This window comes from Oncorhynchus keta, chromosome 17 (assembly GCF_023373465.1).
Source record: "Oncorhynchus keta strain PuntledgeMale-10-30-2019 chromosome 17, Oket_V2, whole genome shotgun sequence".
In the NCBI taxonomy this organism is placed as follows: Eukaryota; Metazoa; Chordata; class Actinopteri; order Salmoniformes; family Salmonidae; genus Oncorhynchus; species Oncorhynchus keta.
This window is the reverse complement of record NC_068437.1, coordinates 62,520,101-62,537,944: the sequence shown is the minus strand read 5'-3', so window position 1 is coordinate 62,537,944 and position 17,844 is coordinate 62,520,101. Positions and strand designations below refer to the sequence as shown.

Genomic DNA, 17,844 nt, shown 5'->3' with positions numbered 1-17,844 from the left:
TGGGGGAGAGAGAAGAAGAGAGAAGGAGATAGAGAGAGCGAGAGGGAGAGGGTGGGGGAGAGAGAGAGAGAGATGGGACTCTCAGAGAAGCAGCACCGGAGGCATGGAAGAAAATAAGCTAATGAAGGAGATATAAAAACGAGAGGAGTAAAAGAAATAAATGAATAAAGAACACACGTCGAGGTAGAAAGACTCGGTAGCCACAGCTAGATAACAAGGGAGATAAAACCAATAAATGCCAAGGGGGAGAGCAGAGGAGAGATTGACTGAAGAGAAGAAAGAGAGAATAATGAAGGAAGATACTGGAGAAGAGGAGAACACTAACGCAGGATGCCAGGTCCTTAGTGTGTGTCTTAAATTGCACCCTATTCCCAATATAGTGCACTACTTTTGAAAAGAGGACCCTTTACAGAAGTGCACTAGTACTGCTTTAGTACGGCATTAGTACTGATTTAGTACTGCATTAGTACTGCATTAGTACTGATTTAGTACTGTATTAGTCCTGCATTAGTACCGCATTAGTACCACATTACTACTGCATTAGTACGGCATTAGTACTGCATTAGTACCACATTACTACTGCATTAGTACTGCATTAGTACTAGATTAGTACTGCTTTAGTACTGCTTTACTACTGCTTTAGTACTGGGTTAGTACAGCATTACTACTGGGTTAGTACTGGGTTAGTACTGCATTACTACTGCTTTAGTACTGCTTTAGTACTGGGTTAGTACTGGGTTAGTACTGCATTACTACTGGGTTAGTACTGGGTTAGTACTGCATTACTACTGGGTTAGTACTGCTTTACTACTGGGCTAGTACTGGGTTAGTACTGCATTACTACTGGGTTAGTACTGGGTTAGTACTGCATTAGTACTGCTTTACTACTGGGTTAGTACTGGGTTAGTACTGCTTTACTACTGGGTTAGTACTGGGTTAGTACTGGGTTAGTACTGCTTTAGTACTGGGTTAGTACTAGGTTAGTACTGCTTTACTACTGGGTTAGTACTGCTTTACTACTAGGTTACTACTAGGTTAGTACTGCTTTACTACTGGGTTAGTACTAGGTTAGTACTGCTTTACTACTGGGTTAGTACTGGGTTAGTACTGCTGTACTACTGGGTTAGTACTGGGTTAGTACTGCTTTACTACTGGGTTAGTACTGGGTTAGTACTGCTGTACTACTGGGTTAGTACTGGGTTAGTACTGCTTTACTACTGGGTTAGTACTGCTTTACTACTGGGTTAGTACTGGGTTAGTACTGCTTTACTACTGGGTTAGTACTGCTTCACTACTGCTTGGCTGGCTGGTTATCAGTCATCTCATTGTCCTGCTGTGGTCTCCTTGACTGGCTGGTTATCAGTCATCTCATTGTCCTGCTGTGGTCTCCTTGACTGGCTGGTTATCAGTCATCTCATTGTCCTGCTGTGGTCTCCTTGACTGGCTGGTTATCAGTCATCTCATTGTCCTGCTGTGGTCTCCTTGACTGGCTGGTTATCAGTCATCTCATTGTCCTGCTGTGGTCTCCTTGACTGGCTGGTTATCAGTCATCTCATTGTAATTTGCTCTCACCAGGTCTCTCAATGAAACTGCATGAAGTCTTTAATGTCAAGACAAGACCTCTAGATTGGTTCATTCGGTAGACAGCCTTGGTTGGACACCCAACAAGCTCACACTCTCACGGTCTCACACTCTCACGGTCTCACACTCTCACGGTCTCACACTCTCACGGTCTCACACTCTCACGGTCTCACACTCTCACGGTCTCACACTCTCACGGTCTCACACTCTCACGGTCTCACACTCTCACGGTCTCACACTCTCACACCATAATGTATCTTCATCCACGTTTCTCAAATGTAACATTTCAAAGTGGTTTCAAAGTCTAATGTCAAAGTGTTTAAGGTGTAGGCATTAACTCAAATCAAGATCAACTTTCTGCATCTATTGGAATCAGAGGCACATTCGCTATCCGCGACCCCGTCCCCTGTCCCCTTCCACAACCTAAACCTACTGGAAGGTAACAGTGGTGCCCCTATTGGCCGGTTTCCACATCCTCTCCCAACGTCCTTAGGCATCATTGGACGTTGAATAATGACTTGTAACAGGGGTCAGAAACCAACATACTCAACTACACCTACTGTAATGACACATCAGTAATAACAGACCTGCTATCTACCAACTATACCTACTGTAATGACACATCAGTAATAACAGACCTGCTATCTACCAACTATACCTACTGTAATGACACATCAGTAATAACAGACCTGCTATCTACCAACTATACCTACTGTAATGACACATCAGTAATAACAGACCTGCTATCTACCAACTATACCTACTGTAATGACACATCAGTAATAACAGACCTGCTATCTACCAACTATACCTACTGTAATGACACATCAGTAATAACAGACCTGCTATCTACCAACTATACCTACTGTAATGACACATCAGTAATAACAGACCTGCTATCTACCAACTATACCTACTGTAATGACACATCAGTAATAACAGACCCGCTATCTACCAACTATACCTACTGTAATGACACATCAGTAATAACAGACCTGCTATCTGTCCTTGTCTCTCTTACACCCATTTCCATCCTAATTCTCTCTCTTCCACACACACACACTTACGCACGCACGCACACGCACACACCCCCCTCTCTGTTATAAATCTCTCTCACACACACACACAGCTCTCTGTCATACATCTCACATACACACATCTCTCTCACACTGTGACTGGTACCTCTTGTCAGGTGGAGGAGGAAGTGCTTCCTGATTGGCTGGTGGTGCTTCCTGCATGGAGGTGATTGGATCAGGGATATTGGCAAAGTCATCTTGCTCAGCCAAACCAATAGCCAAAGACAGACCCACAATCTTCCCTTCGCTGGCCAGCCGGAAAACAGTGGGAAACACACAGAGAGAGAGAGAGAGAGAGAGAGAGAGAGAGAGAGAGAGAGAGAGAGAGAGAGAGAGAGAGAGAGAGAGAGAGAGAGAGAGAGAGAGAGAGAGAGAGAGAGAGAGAGAGAGAGAGAGAGAGAGAGGGAGAGGGAGAGGCAGAGAGAGAGAGAGAGAGAGAGAGAGAGACAGAGACAGAGAGAGAGAGAGAGACAGAGAGAGAGAGAGAGAGAGAGAGGGAGGGAGAGGCAGAGAGAGAGAGAGAGAGAGAGACAGAGACAGAGACAGAGAGAGAGAGAGAGAGAGAGAGAGAGAGAGAGAGAGAGAGAGAGGAGAGGCAGAGAGAGAGAGAGAGAGAGAGAGACACAGAGAGAGACACAGAGAGAGAGAGAGAGAGAGAGGGAGAGAGAGAGAGAGAGAGGGAGAGGCAGAGAGAGAGAGAGAGAGAGAGAGAGAGAGAGAGAGAGAGAGAGAGAGAGAGAGAGAGAGAGAGAGAGAGAGAGAAAGAGAGAGAGGCACGTGGAAGAGGCAAAGAAAATAAAATAATCGAGGAGGAGGAATCAGGAGACATGGAGCGAGGGAAGAGAGAAGGAGAACAAAGAAAGGTCAGAGAAAGGTCATAAATAGATCATATGAGGCTTATGAAATGATAAAGGGACAGGAAGAAAACAGTGGAAAACAAGAGAGATCATATAAGAGAAACCAAAGGAACTCTGGTCAGAAAGGGGAAAATGGTTTAGAAGACACCCTCAACCCATAACGGCAGAGTCAAACACACTTCCTGGAGGGCAGAGTCAAACTCACTTCCCGGAGGGTAGAGTCAAACTCACTTCCCGGAGGGCAGAGTCAAACTCACTTCCCGGAGGGCAGAGTCAAACTCACTTCCCGGAGGGCAGAGTCAAACTCACTTCCCGGAGGGCAGAGTCAAACTCACTTCCTGGAGGGCAGAGTCAAACTCACTTCCCGGAGGGCAGAGTCAAACTCACTTCCCGGAGGGCAGAGTCAAACTCACTTCCCGGAGGGCAGAGTCAAACTCACTTCCTGGAGGGCAGAGTCAAACTCACTTCCCGGAGGGCGGAGTCAAACTCACTTCCTGGAGGGCAGAGTCAAACTCACTTCCTGGAGGGCAGAGTCAAACTCACTTCCCGGAGGGCAGAGTCAAACTCACTTCCTGGAGGGCAGAGTCAAACTCACTTCCTGGAGGGCAGAGTCAAACTCACTTCCCGGAGGGCAGAGTCAAACTCACTTCCCGGAGGGCAGAGTCAAACTCACTTCCCGGAGGGCAGAGTCAAACTCACTTCCCAGAGGGCAGAGTCGGATGGGTTTTGCTCCTCCTTTATGCTTGAGATAATTAATTTGTTATGGACACAAATGAAAAGGACATGATAAAACCATGACCCAGACACACGGTCCTCCAGGAAGTGTGTTCAACACCTCTGTCATTGACCTTATTCACAGTAAAACAATTATACAATTAGAAGGTTATTGTGTAAACAAACGTTAGTCAATGGGCAATGGCCGCCATATGAATAAAGTCTATAAAGCCTTGTGCACACTGCAGCCTGAACACCCAAAAAGCACATTGAATCAAATATTTCAAGCCACATTTCAAACTACCTTCGAAGGTGATTTGAAATTAGATAAAAATCAGATTCCTGGACATGTCACTTGTGTCTGTTTGTTTCTAGACTGTTATTTGGCATATCTTGTTGTTCGCTAGTTACTCTGTTGACAGTCTGACAGGAACATGTGGTAGCTAAGTAGCTTGTTCATTGTTTACAAACAAATAAGTGACTTTGCTAGAAAGCTACACCTCTACCTAGCTAGTTGACTGCTGTGGCTACCTAGCTAGCTGACTGCTGTGGCTACCGAGCTTGTTGACTGCTGTGGCTACCTAGCTAGCTGACTGCTGTGGCTACCTAGCGAGCTGACTGCTGTGGCTACCTAGCTAGCTGACTGCTGTGGCTACCGAGCTTGTTGACTGCTGTGGCTACCTAGCTAGCTGACTGCTGTGGCTACCTAGCGAGCTGACTGCTGTGGCTACCTAGCTAGTTGACTGCTGTGGCTACCTAGCTAGCTGACTGCTGTGGCTACCTAGCTAGCTAACGGCTGTGGCTACCTAGCTAGCTGACTGCTGTGGCTACCTAGCTAGCTGACTGCTGTGGCTACCTAGCTAGCTGACTGCTGTGGCTAGCACAAGAGATGGATAAACTGATCATCTGAGGCTTTAAACGTTTTTTTTACAGCTGGGAAACGACCCTGGCGAGGCATAATTGTCATCCTTAGCTTGTTACATAACTTCTGAGTGATAGGAAGCACAAGCACTACCACCAATCAGCCTTCACCACTGATCACACACCCGTGGTTACTATGACAACTAGTGTAGCCATGTCAGTAAATGACTGCTGTCTGAACACAGACATCCTATTTGTAATTTACTTGTAAATTGCTGTTTGAACAGTCAGTATTCCAAAACAGATTTGAAAAACGAAACAGATTTGAGCCTGCAGTGTGAACAAGGCTTTAGTCCCCACAGTGCATTTAGGCCTGCAGTGTGAACAAGGCTTTAGTCCCCACAGTGCATTAAGGCCTGCAGTGTGAACAAGGCTTTAGTCCCCACAGTGCAGTGTGAACAAGGCTTTAGTCCCCACAGTGCATTTAGACCTGCAGTGTGAACAAGGCTTTAGTCCCCACAGTGCATTTAGGCCTGCAGTTTGAACAAGGCTTTAGTCCCCACAGTGCATTAAGGCCTGCAGTGTGAACAAGGCTTTAGTCCCCACAGTGCATTAAGGCCTGCAGTGTGAACAAGGCTTTTAGTCCCCACAGTGCATTAAGGCCTGCAGTGTGAACAAGGCTTTAGTCCCCACAGTGCAGTGTGAACAAGGCTTTAGTCCCCACAGTGCATTTAGGCCTGCAGTTTGAACAAGGCTTTAGTCCCCACAGTGCATTTAGGCCTGCAGTTTGAACAAGGCTTTAGTCCCCACAGTGCATTAAGGCCTGCAGTGTGAACAAGGCTTTAGTCCCCACAGTGCTCTATCTAATCCAGGGAAGGATATTACAACAGGATCCCGCAGGATAAAAGGTCTAGCTAGTTTAATAGTCTGATCATTATAATAGAATAATGCTGTAATACAGTTAAACGTGATATATCTTCTACTGTCAAAGGGCTGCTAATTACCTAGACATTGATTCAGTGGTAATGACTGTGGTATTCTACACACACACACACACACACACACACACACACACACACACACACACACACACACACACACACACACACACACACACACACACACACACACACACACACACACACACACTAGTGGAGTCTCCTCAGATGAGGAAGATGAGGACCATCCTCCTCAGTGTATTTCAGAAAAATAATAAAACAATAAAACTGTACTAAATATATTAACAACGTCACCAAATAATTTATTAAAACTATTATTATTGTTTTGCAGAGAAGGTCTCCAGTAGCCTCAACAGCCACTCTGTAGGGTAGCACCATGGTGTAGCCGGAGGACAGATAGCTTCCATCCTCCTCTGGCTACATTGACTTCAATACCAAACCTAGGAGGCTCATGGTTCTCACCCCCTTCCATAGACTTACACAGTAATTATGACAACTTCCGGAGGACGTCCTCCAACCTACCAGGGCTCTTGCAGCATGAACTGACATGTTGTCCACCCAATCAAAGGATGTATCACTGAATTATTTTCACTTAGTTACTCAACCACCCGGCTCAAACAGAGAGGAACGCTATGTTAGCTAGCTAGCTATGGCTTTCCAAAACTGGAACTTGCAAGTCAAGGAAAGCTTTTGGTTGTATTCATTTATTGCCACCGGGGCCCGCTGGTGTACCTGCAAAACTGCTTGTTGACTGTACACTACTGCATAATTGTAGCAGGTTTACTAACGCGTTAGTTTATGGTAGCTATGTTGACTATGACGTTAGCTAATATGGGGACAACGAAGTAGGCTGTGTGTTAACGGGTTAGAGGTTATATGAAGGTTTGGTTTGGAAAATGTGTTTTTTTGCCTGGTCACAGACCAGCTGAAGCGAAGGGAAAAGGTGAGAGAAGATTGTGGAGATGCAAGAAGGAATTAAACAACGAACCACGTGATCATGCTGTTTGTATGTGGCTGCTATGAAAGTGATCTGTGTTTGCGTATTATCAGGGGTGTATTCATTCCGCAAATTCTGTTGAAAATAAATTATTAAATGGAAGCAAATGGTACGAAACTGGTTAAAAAATGGTTAAACATACCTGAATTCGTCCAATAGAAACTCTCGTTTGCAACTGTTGGACTAACTGTTGGACTAATAACACCACAGTACCCTTCAAACTCGTCATTAAGCTCGAGACCCTGGGTCTCGACCCCACCATGTGCAACTGGGTCCTGGACCTCCTGACGGGCCGCCCCCAGGTGGTGAGGATAGGTAACAACATCTCCACCCCGCTGATCCTCAAAACTGGGGCCCCCACAAGGGTGCGTTCTGAGCCCTCTCCTGTACTCCCTGTTCACCCACGACTGTGTGGCCACGCACACCTCGAACTCAATCATCAAGATTGCAGACGACACTACAGTGGTAGGCTTGATTACCAACAACGACGAGACGGCCTACAGGGAGGAGGTGAGGGCCTCGGAGTGTGGTGTCAGGAAAATAAAAAATGTCAACAAAAAAGGGAGATGATTGTGGACTTCAGGAAACAGCAGAGGGAACACCCCCCTATCCACATCGATGGGACAGTAGTGGAGAGGGTAGTAAGTTTTAAGTTCCTCGGCGTACACATCACAGACAAACTGAATTGGTCCACCCACACAGACAGCATCGTGAAGAAGGTGCAGCAGCGCCTCTTCAACCCCAGGAGGCTGAAGAAATTCGGCTTGTCACCAAAAACACTCACAAACTTTTACAGATGCACAATCGAGAGCATCCTGTCGGGCTGTATCACCGCATGGTACGGCAACTGCTCCGCCCACAACCGTAAGGCTCTCCAGAGGGTAGTGAGGTCTGCACAACAACGATCATCAAGGACATCAACCACCCGAGCCACTGCCTGTTCACCTTGCTACCATTCAGAAGGCAAGGTCAATACAGGTGCATCAAAGCTGGGACCGAGAGACAGAAAAACAGCTTCTATCTCAAGGCCATCAGACTGTTAAACAGCCACCACTAACATTAAGTGGCTGCTGCCAACATACTGACTCAACTCCAGCCACTTTAATAATGGGAATTGATGTAAATTGATGTAAATTGATGGGAATTGATGTAAATTGATGTAAAATATATCACTAGCCACTTTATTCTATGCCACTTTGTTTACATACCCTACATTACTCATCTCATATGTATATACTGTACTCTATACCATCTACTGCATCTTGTTTACATACCCTACATTACTCATCTCATATGTATATACTGTACTCTATACCATCTACTGCATCTTGTTTACATACCCTACATTACTCATCTCATATGTATATACTGTACTCTATACCATCTACTGCATCTTGTTTACATACCCTACATTACTCATCTCATATGTATATACTGTACTCTATACCATCTACTGCATCTTGTTTACATACCCTACATTACTCATCTCATATGTATATACTGTACTCTATACCATCTACTGCATCTTGTTTACATACCCTACATTACTCATCTCATATGTATATACTGTACTCTATACCATCCACTGCATCTTACCTATGCCATTCGGCCACCACTCATTCATATATTTTTATTTACATATTCATATTAATTCCTTTACACTTGTGTGTATAAGGTAGTAGTTTTGGAATTGTTAGTGAGATTACTCGTTGGTTATTACTGCATTGTCGGAACTAGAAGCACAAGCATTTCGCTACACTCGCATTAACATCTGCTAACCATATGTATGTGATAAAATTGATTTGATTTGATGATTACACCCTAGATCAGCTAGATGCAGGCAAGAGTGTGCAAGGAGGCATTGAATGTGTCACTGTCTGTCACCTTGATTACCTTCTAATAGCAGTTTCTGTACTCATAATATACAGGAGAATGATCGCCTTACGGCAAGGCAAGGATAGATTCAGTGTAGGAAAGGATGAAACCGCGTCTGTGCCACCAATAAGTACAGATAATAACGTTAGTATAAATCCCCTCTCATGGTCCCCGCAGCCGGACAACTTTCTCACGGTTTCTGTAAGGAAATGCTGTAGGAATGCTGTTGGAATGCTGTAGGAATGCTGTAGGAATGCTGTAGGAATGCTGTAGGAATGCTGTAGGAAAGCTGTAGGAATGCTGTAGGAATGCTCAACCGGTGTCACTCATTCAGCTGACAGAAACTTTCAACCGGTACTCCCCATTAAGCAGCGAGTCGGAGTCTGAGGCCGAGCCTTCTCTTGTCTCAACTCCTCCCGTTACGGGGTCTTCTCTGGTCTCTACTCCTCCCGTTACGGGGTCTGAGACGCCGAAGCTTCCCACCATTAGCTCTGACAAATTGAAAACTCTAGTCATTGGTGACTCCATTACCCGCAGTATTAGACTTAAAGCGAATCATCCAGCGATCATACACTGTTTACCAGGGGGCAGGGCTACTGACGTTAAGGCTAATCTGAAGATGGTGCTGGCTAAAGCTAAAACTGGCGAGTATAGAGAGTATAGGGATATTGTTATCTACGTCGGCACCAACGATGTTAGGATGAAACAGTCAAAGGTCACCAAGCATCAGCGTGTAAATCAGCTAGAAAGATGTGTCGGCATCGAGTAATGGCCCCCTCCCAGTTAGGGGGAGTGATGAGCTCTACAGCAGAGTCTCACAACTCAATCACTGGTTGAAAACTGTTTTCTGCCCCTCCCAAAAGATAGAATTAGTAGATAATTGGCCCTCTTTCTGGAACTCACCCACAAACAGGACCAAGCCTGACCTGCTGAGGAGTGACGGACTCCATCCTAGCTGGAGGGGTGCTCTCACCTTATCTACCAACATAGACAGGGCTCTAACTCCTCTAGCTCCACAATGAAATAGGGTGCAGGCCAGGCAGCAGGCTATTAGCCAGCCTGCCAGCATAGTGGAGTCTGCCACTAGCATAGTCAGTGTAGTCAGCTCAGCTATCCCCATTGAGACCGTGTCTGTGCCTCGACCTAGGTTGGGCAAAACTAAACATGGTGGTGTTCGCCTTAGCAATCTCACTGGAATAAAGACCTCCTCCATTCCTGCCATTATTGAAAGAGATTGTGATATCTCAAAATAGGGCTACTTAATGTTAAGATTCCTCACTTCCAAGGCAGTTATAGTCAATGAACTAATCACTGATCATAATCTTGATGTGATTGGCCTGACAGAAACATGGCTTAAACCGGATGAATTTACTGTTTTAAATGAGGCCTCACCTCCTGGATACAATAGTGACCATATCCCCTGCGCATCCCGCAAATGCAGAGGTGTTGCTAACATTTACAATAGCAAATTTCAATTTACAAAAAGAAAACAACTCTTTCGTCTTTTGAGCTTCTAGTCATGAAATCTATGCAGCCTACTCAATCACTCTCTATAGCTACTGTTTACAAGCCTCCTGGGCCATATACAGCGTTCCTCATTGAGTTCCCTGAATTCCTATCGGACTTTGTAGTCATAGCAGATAATATTCAAATTTTTGGTGACTAATATTCACGTGGAAAAGTCCACAGACCCACTCCAAAAGGCTTTCGGAGCCATCATCGACTCAGTGGGTTTTGTCCAACATGTCTCTGGACCATGTTTCTGGGCCTACTCACTGTCACAGTCATACTCTGGACCTAGTTTTCTCCCATGGAATAAATGTTGTGGATGTTAATGTTTTTCCTCATAATCCTGGACTATCTGACTACCATTTTATTACACTTGCAATCGCAACAAATAATCTGCTCAGACCCCAAACAAGGATCATCAAAAGCTGTGCAATAAATTCTCGGACAACCCAAAGATTCCTAGATGACCTTCCAGACACCCTCTACCTACCCAAGGAGATCAGAGTACAAAAATAAATTAACCAGCTAACTGAGGATCTTAATTTAACCTTGCGTAATACCCTAGATGCAGTCGCACTCCTAAAAACAAAAAGCATTAGTCACAAGAAATGTACTCCCTGGTATACAGAAAATACCCGAGCCCTGAAGCAAGCTTCCAGAAAATTGGAACGGAAATGACTCTACACCAAACTGGAAGTCTTCCAACTAGCTTGGAAAGACAGTACCGTGCCGTATCGAAGAGCCCTCACTGCTGCTACACCAAACTGGAAGTCTTCCGACTAGCTTGGAAAGACAGTACCGTGCCGTATCGAAGAGCCCTCACTGCTGCTACACCAAACTGGAAGTCTTCTGACGAGCTTGGAAAGACAGTACCGTGCAGTATCGAAGAGCCCTCACTGCTGCTAGATCATCCTGTTTTTCCAACTTAATTGAGGAAAATAAGAACAATCCCAAATGTATTTTTAAAACTGTCGCACAGCTAACTAAAAAGCAGCATTCCCCAAGAGAGGATGGCTTTCACTTCAGCAGTGATAAATTCATGAACTTCTTTAACGAAAAGCTCATGATAATTAGAAAGCTAAATATGGACTCCTCTTTAAATCTGAGTATTTCTCCAAAGCTCAGTTGTCCTGAGTCTGCACAACTCTGCCAGGACCTAGGATCAATGGAGACACTCAAGTTTTTTAATCCTGTATCTCTTGACACATTGATGAAAATAATCATGGCCTCTAAACCTTCAAGCTGCATACTGGACCCTATTCCAACTAAACTACTGAAAGAGCTGCTTCCTGTGCTTGGCCCTCCTATGTTGAACATAATAAACAGCTCTCTATCCACTGGATGTGTACCAAACTCACTAAAAGTGGCAGTAATAAAGCCTCTCTTGAAACAGCCAAACCTTGACCCAGAAAATATAGAAAACGATCAGCCTATACCGAATCTCCCATTCTTCTTCAAAATGTTGAAAAAGTTGTTGCGCAGCATCTCACTCCCTTCCTGAGGACAAACAATATATATGAAGCACTTCAGTCTGGTTTTAGACCCCATCATAGCACTGAGACTGTACTCGTGAAGGTGGTAAATTATATTTTAATGGCGTCAGACCTGAGGCTCTGCCTATGTCCTCGTACTCCTAGACCTTAGTTCTGCTTTTGATACTATCGATCACCACATTCTTTTGGAGGGATTGGAAACCCAAATTGGTCTACACGGACAAGTTCTGGCCTGGTTTAGATCTTATCTGTTGGAAAGATATCAATTTGTTTCTGTGGATGGTTTATCCACTGACAAATTAACTGTACATTTCGGTGTTCCTCAAGGCTCCGTTTTAGGACCACTTTTATTTTCACTATATACAGTATTTTACCTCTTGGTGATGTCATTCGGATACATAATGTTAACTTTCATTGCTATGCGGACGACATTTCGATGAAACACGGTGAAGCCCCAAAGTTGCCCTCCCTGGAAACCTGTGTTTCAGACATAAGGAAGTGGATGGCGGCAAACTTTTAAACTCGGACAAAACAGAGACGCTAGTTCTAGGTCCCAAAAAAAAAAAGAGATCTTCTGTTGAATCTGACAATTAATCTTGATGGTTGTACAGTCGTCTCAAATAAAACTGTGAAGGACCTCGGCGTTTCTCTGGACCCTGATCTCTCTTTTGACTTACATATCAAGACTGTTTCAAGGACAGCTTTTTTCCATCTACGTAACATTGCAAGAATCAAAATGTCAAAAATTATGCAGAAAAACGAATCCATGCTTTTGTCACTTCTAAATGAGACTACAGCTACCCGGATAAAGCACTCAATAAACTTCCGTTAGTGCTAAATACGGCTGCTAGAATCCTGACTAGAACCCAACAATTTGATCATATTACTCCAATGCTAGCCTCCCTACATTGGCTACCTGTTAAGACAAGGGCTGATTTCAAGGTTTTACTGCTAACTTACAAAGCATTGCAAGGGCTTGCTCCTACCCATCTTTACGATTTGGTCCTGTCGTACATATCTACACGTACAGCTGGAGGCAGGGCTTTCTCATATAGGAGCTCCATTTTTATGGAATGGTCTGCCTATCCATGTGAGAGACGCAGACTCGGTCTCAACCTTTAAGTCTTTATTGAAGACTCATCTCTTCAGTAGGTCCTATGATTGAGTGTAGTCTGGCCCAGGAGTGTGAAGGTGAACGGAAAGGCTCTGGAGCAACGAACCGCCTTTGCTGTCTCTGCCTGGCCGGTTCCCCTCTTTCCACTGGGATTCTCTGCCTCTTAACCCTATTACAGGGGCTGAGTCACTGGTTTACTGGGGCTCTCTCATACCGTCCCTAGGAGGGGTGCGTCACTTGAGAGGGTTGAGTCACTGACGTGATCTTCCTGTCTGGGTTGGTGCCCCCCCTTGGGTTGTGCCGTGGGGGAGATCTTCGTGGGCTATACTCGGCCTTGTCTCAGGGTAGTAAGTTGGTGGTTGAAGATATCCCTCTAGTGGTGTGGGGGCTGTGCTTTGGCAAAGTGGGTGGGTTTATATCCTGCCTGTTTGGCCCTGTCTGGTGGTATCATCGGTCGGGCCACAGTGTCTCCCGACTCCTCCTGTCTCAGCCTCCAGTATTTATGCTGCAGTAGTTTATGTGTCGGGGGCTAGGGTCAGTTTGTTAAATCTGGAGTACTTCTCCTGTCTTATCCAGGGTCCTGTGTGGTGTCCTTATCCGGTGTCCTGTGTGAATTTAAGTATGTTCTCTCAAAAGCTCTCTCTTTTTCTCTCACTTTCTCTTTCTCTCGGAGGACTTGAGCCCTAGGACAATGCCTCAGGACTACCTTGCTGTCCCCAGTCCACCTGGCCGTGCTGTTGCTCCAGTTTCAACTGTTCTGCCTGCGGCTATGGAATCCTGACCTGTTCACCGGACGTGCTACCTGTCCCAGACCTGCTGTTTTCAACTCTCTAGAGACCGCAGGAGTGGTAGAGATACTCTTAATGATCGGCTATGAAAAGCCAACTGACAATTACTCCTGAGGTGCTGACTTGCTGCACCATTGACAACTACTGTGATTATTATTATTTGACCCTGCTGGTCATCTATGAACATCTTGGCCATGTTCTGTTATAATCTCCACCTGGCACAGAGGCACCTCCACACACACACACAGAGGCACCTCCACACACACACACCTCCACACACACACACACACACACACACACACACACACACACACACACACACACACACACACACACACACACACACACACACACACACACACACACACACACACACACACACACACACACACACACACACACACACACACACACACACACACACACACACACACACACACACACACACACACACACACACACACACACACAGACAGAAGCCTACAGTCATTTAATCTCTGTCTTCTCAAGATGCACCTTTCTACCCTCTCCTTCTCTCTCTCCCTCTCTCTCCCTCTCCTTCTCTCTCTCCGTCTCCTCTCTCTCCCTCTCTCTCTCTCCCTCTCCCTCTCTCGATCCCTCTCCTTCTCTCTCTCCTCTCTCTCCCTCTCCATCTCTCTCTCCCTCTCCTTCTCTATCCCTCTCCTTCTCTCTCTCTCCCTCTCGCTCTCCCTCTCCTTCTCTCTCTCCCTCTCTCTCCCTCTCTCTCCCTCTCCTTCTCTCTCTCCCTCTCCTTCTCTCTCTCTCCCTCTCTCTCTCCCTCTCCTTCTCTCTCTCCCTCTCTCTCCCTCTCTCTCCCTCTCCTTCTCTCTCTCCGTCTCCTTCTCTCTCTCCCTCTCTCTCTCCCTCTCCCTCTCTCTATCCCTCTCCTTCTCTCTCTCCTCTCTCTCCCTCTCCATCTCTCTCTCTCCCTCTCCTTCTCTATCTCTCCCTCTCTCTATCCCTCTCCTTCTCTCTCTCCCTCTATCTCCCTCTCCTTCTCTCTCTATCCCTCTCCTTCTCTCTCTCCCTCTCTCTCTCCCTCTCATTCTCTCTCTCCTTCTCTCTATCCCTCTCCCTCTCTCTCTCCCTCTCCTTCTCCCTCTACCTCTCTCTCTCCCTCTCCTTCTCTCTCCATCTCTCTCACCCTCTCCTTCTCTCTCTCCCTCTCCTTCTCCCTCTCTCTATCCCTCTCCTTCTCACTCTCCCTCTCCATCCCTCTCTCTCCCTCTCCATCCCTGTCTCTCCTTCTCTCTCTCCCTCTCCTTCTCCCTCTCTCTATCCCTCTCCTTCTCACTCTCCCTCTCCATCCCTCTCTCTCCCTCTCCATCCCTGTCTCTCCTTCTCTCTCTCCCTCTCCTTCTTTCTCTCTCCATCTCCTTCTCTCTCTCCCTCTCCATCCCTGCCTCTCCTTCTCACTCTCCCTCTCCATCCCTGCCTCTCCTTCTCTCTCTCCCTCTCCTTCCCTCTCTCTCCCTCTCCATCCCTGCCTCTCCTTCTCTCTCCTTCTCCCTCTCCCTCTCTGTCCCTCTCTCTCTTTCCCTTTCTCTCACTCTCTATCCCTCTCCATTCCTGCCTCTCCTTCTCTCTCTCACTCCATCTCTATCTCTCCCTCTCCATCTCTGCCTCTCCTTCTCACTCTCCCTCTCTCTTCTTCTCACTCTCCCTCTTCATCCCCCTCTCTCTTTCCCTTTCTCTCCCTCTCCATCCCTGCCTCTCCTTCTCTCTCGCTTTCCTCCAGAGATGTTGAGGGATCATTAAGCCTCATTAAGAAGATCTGGTCTAATTGTTTCTATTTGAGTATCACGGTTTGCAGAGGTGCTTGGTGTGTGAAACGTTTTCTGGGTTACTGCTCTCTCTCTCTCTTTTGTCACTATCTCTCTCTCCTTCACTTCTCTAGCTCTCTTTTCATCTTCTCTCTTTTCTGCAACGATGATCCTTATCCCTCCTCCACCCTCTTATCCCTCCTCCACCGTCTCTGCTCTCATCCCTCCTCCACCCTCTCTGCTCTCATCCCTCCTCCACCCTCTCTGCTCTCATCCCTCCTCCACCCTCTCTGCTCTCATCCCTCCTCCACCCTCTCTGCTCTCATCCCTCCTCCAACCTCTCTGCTCTCATCCCTCCTTCACCCTCTCTGTTCTCATCCCTCCTCCACCCTCTCTGCTCTCAGGGACATAGTGGGACATACTGGATAAAAGACTGATTTGGGACATACTGGATAAAAGACTGATTTGGGACATACTGGATAAAAGACTGATTTGGGATATACTGGATAAAAGACTGATTTGGGACATACTGGATAAAAGACTGATTTGGGATATACTGGATAAAAGACTGATTTGGGACATACTGGATAAAAGACTGATTTGGGACATACTGGATAAAAAGACTGATTTGGAACATACTGGATAAAATACTGATTTGAGACATACTGGATAAAATACTGATTTGGGACATAGTGGATAAAAGACTGATTTGGGACATACTGGATAAAATACTGATTTGGGACATAGTGGATAAAAGACTGATTTGGGACATACTGGATAAAAGACTGATTTGGGACATAGTGGATAAAAGACTGATTTGGGACATACTGGATAAAAGACTGATTTGGGACATACTGGATAAAATACTGATTTGGGACATACTGGATAAAAGACTGATTTGGGACATACTGGACAAAATACTGATTTGGGACATAGTGGATAAAAGACTGATTTGGGACATACTGGATAAAAGACTGATTTGGGACATAGTGGATAAAAGACTGATTTAGGAGATACTGGGTAAAATACTGATTTGGGACATACTGGGTAAAATACTGATTTGGGACATACTGGATAAAAGACTGATTTGGGACATACTGGGTAAAATACTGATTTGGGACATACTGGATAAAAGACTGATTTGGGACATACTGGATAAAAGACTGATTTGGGACATACTGGATAAAATACTGATTTGGGACATACTGGATAAAAGACTGATTTGGGACATACTGGATAAAATACTGATTTGGGACATACTGGATAAAAGACTGATTTGGGACATACTGGATAAAATACTGATTTGGGACATACTGGATAAAAGACTGATTTGGGACATACTGGATAAAATACTGATTTGGGACATACTGGATAAAAGACTGATTTGGGACATACTGGATAAAATACTGATTTGGGACATACTGGATAAAAGACTGATTTGGGACATAGTGGATAAAAGACTGATTTGGGACATACTGGATAAAAGACTGATTTGGGACATACTGGATAAAAGACTGATTTGGGACATACTGGATAAAATACTGATTTGGGACATAGTGGATAAAAGACTGATTTGGGACATACTGGATAAAAGACTGATTTGGGACATACTGGATAAAAGACTGATTTGGGACATACTGGATAAAATACTGATTTGGGACATACTTAAAACCTCTTGCTCCTACCTGATACGCAGGCGTCCCATCTAGACATCTGGAAATGCAAATGCGCTACGCTAAATGCTAATAGCACTCGTTAAAACTCAAACGTTCATTAAAATACACATGCAGGGTACTGAATTAAAGCTACACTCGTTGTGAATCCATCCAACAAGTCAGATTTTTAAAATGCTTTTCGGCGAAAGCATGAGAAGCTATTATCTGATAGCATGCAACACCCCTAAAGACCCGCAGGGGACGTAAACAAAATAATTAGCATAGTCGGCGCTACACAAAATGCAGAAATAAAATATAAAACATTCATTACCTTTGACCATCTTCTTTGTTGGCACTCCTAGATGTCCCATAAACATCACTATTGGGTCTTTTTTTTTAGTTTAAATCGGTCCATATATAGCCTAGATATCGATCTATGAAGACTGTGTGATCAAGGAAAAAAACTGTGTTTTATAACGCAACGTCATTTTTTAAAATTAAAAAAGTTGACGATAAACTTTCACAAAACACTTCGAAATACTTTTGTAATGCAACTTTAGGTATTAGTAAACGTTAATAAT

At 45.1% G+C, this 17,844-nt stretch overlaps 1 protein-coding gene across 4 annotated transcripts in view; it reads right to left on the bottom strand.

The window, feature by feature from the left end:
* LOC118379727 (synaptotagmin-7-like) overlaps positions 1 to 17,844 on the bottom strand; it is a 167,739-nt gene that overhangs the window by 92,954 nt on the left and 56,941 nt on the right. For 3 of the 4 annotated variants that reach the window (XM_052466995.1, XM_052466996.1, XM_052466993.1), the window contains one exon: positions 2,764 to 2,904. The exons of the other annotated variant lie outside the window; for it this stretch is intronic. In XM_052466995.1, coding sequence (XP_052322955.1) covers positions 2,764 to 2,904 — 141 coding nt within the window. The remainder of the gene's footprint in view (positions 1 to 2,763; positions 2,905 to 17,844) is intronic. 4 annotated transcript variants of the gene reach the window in all.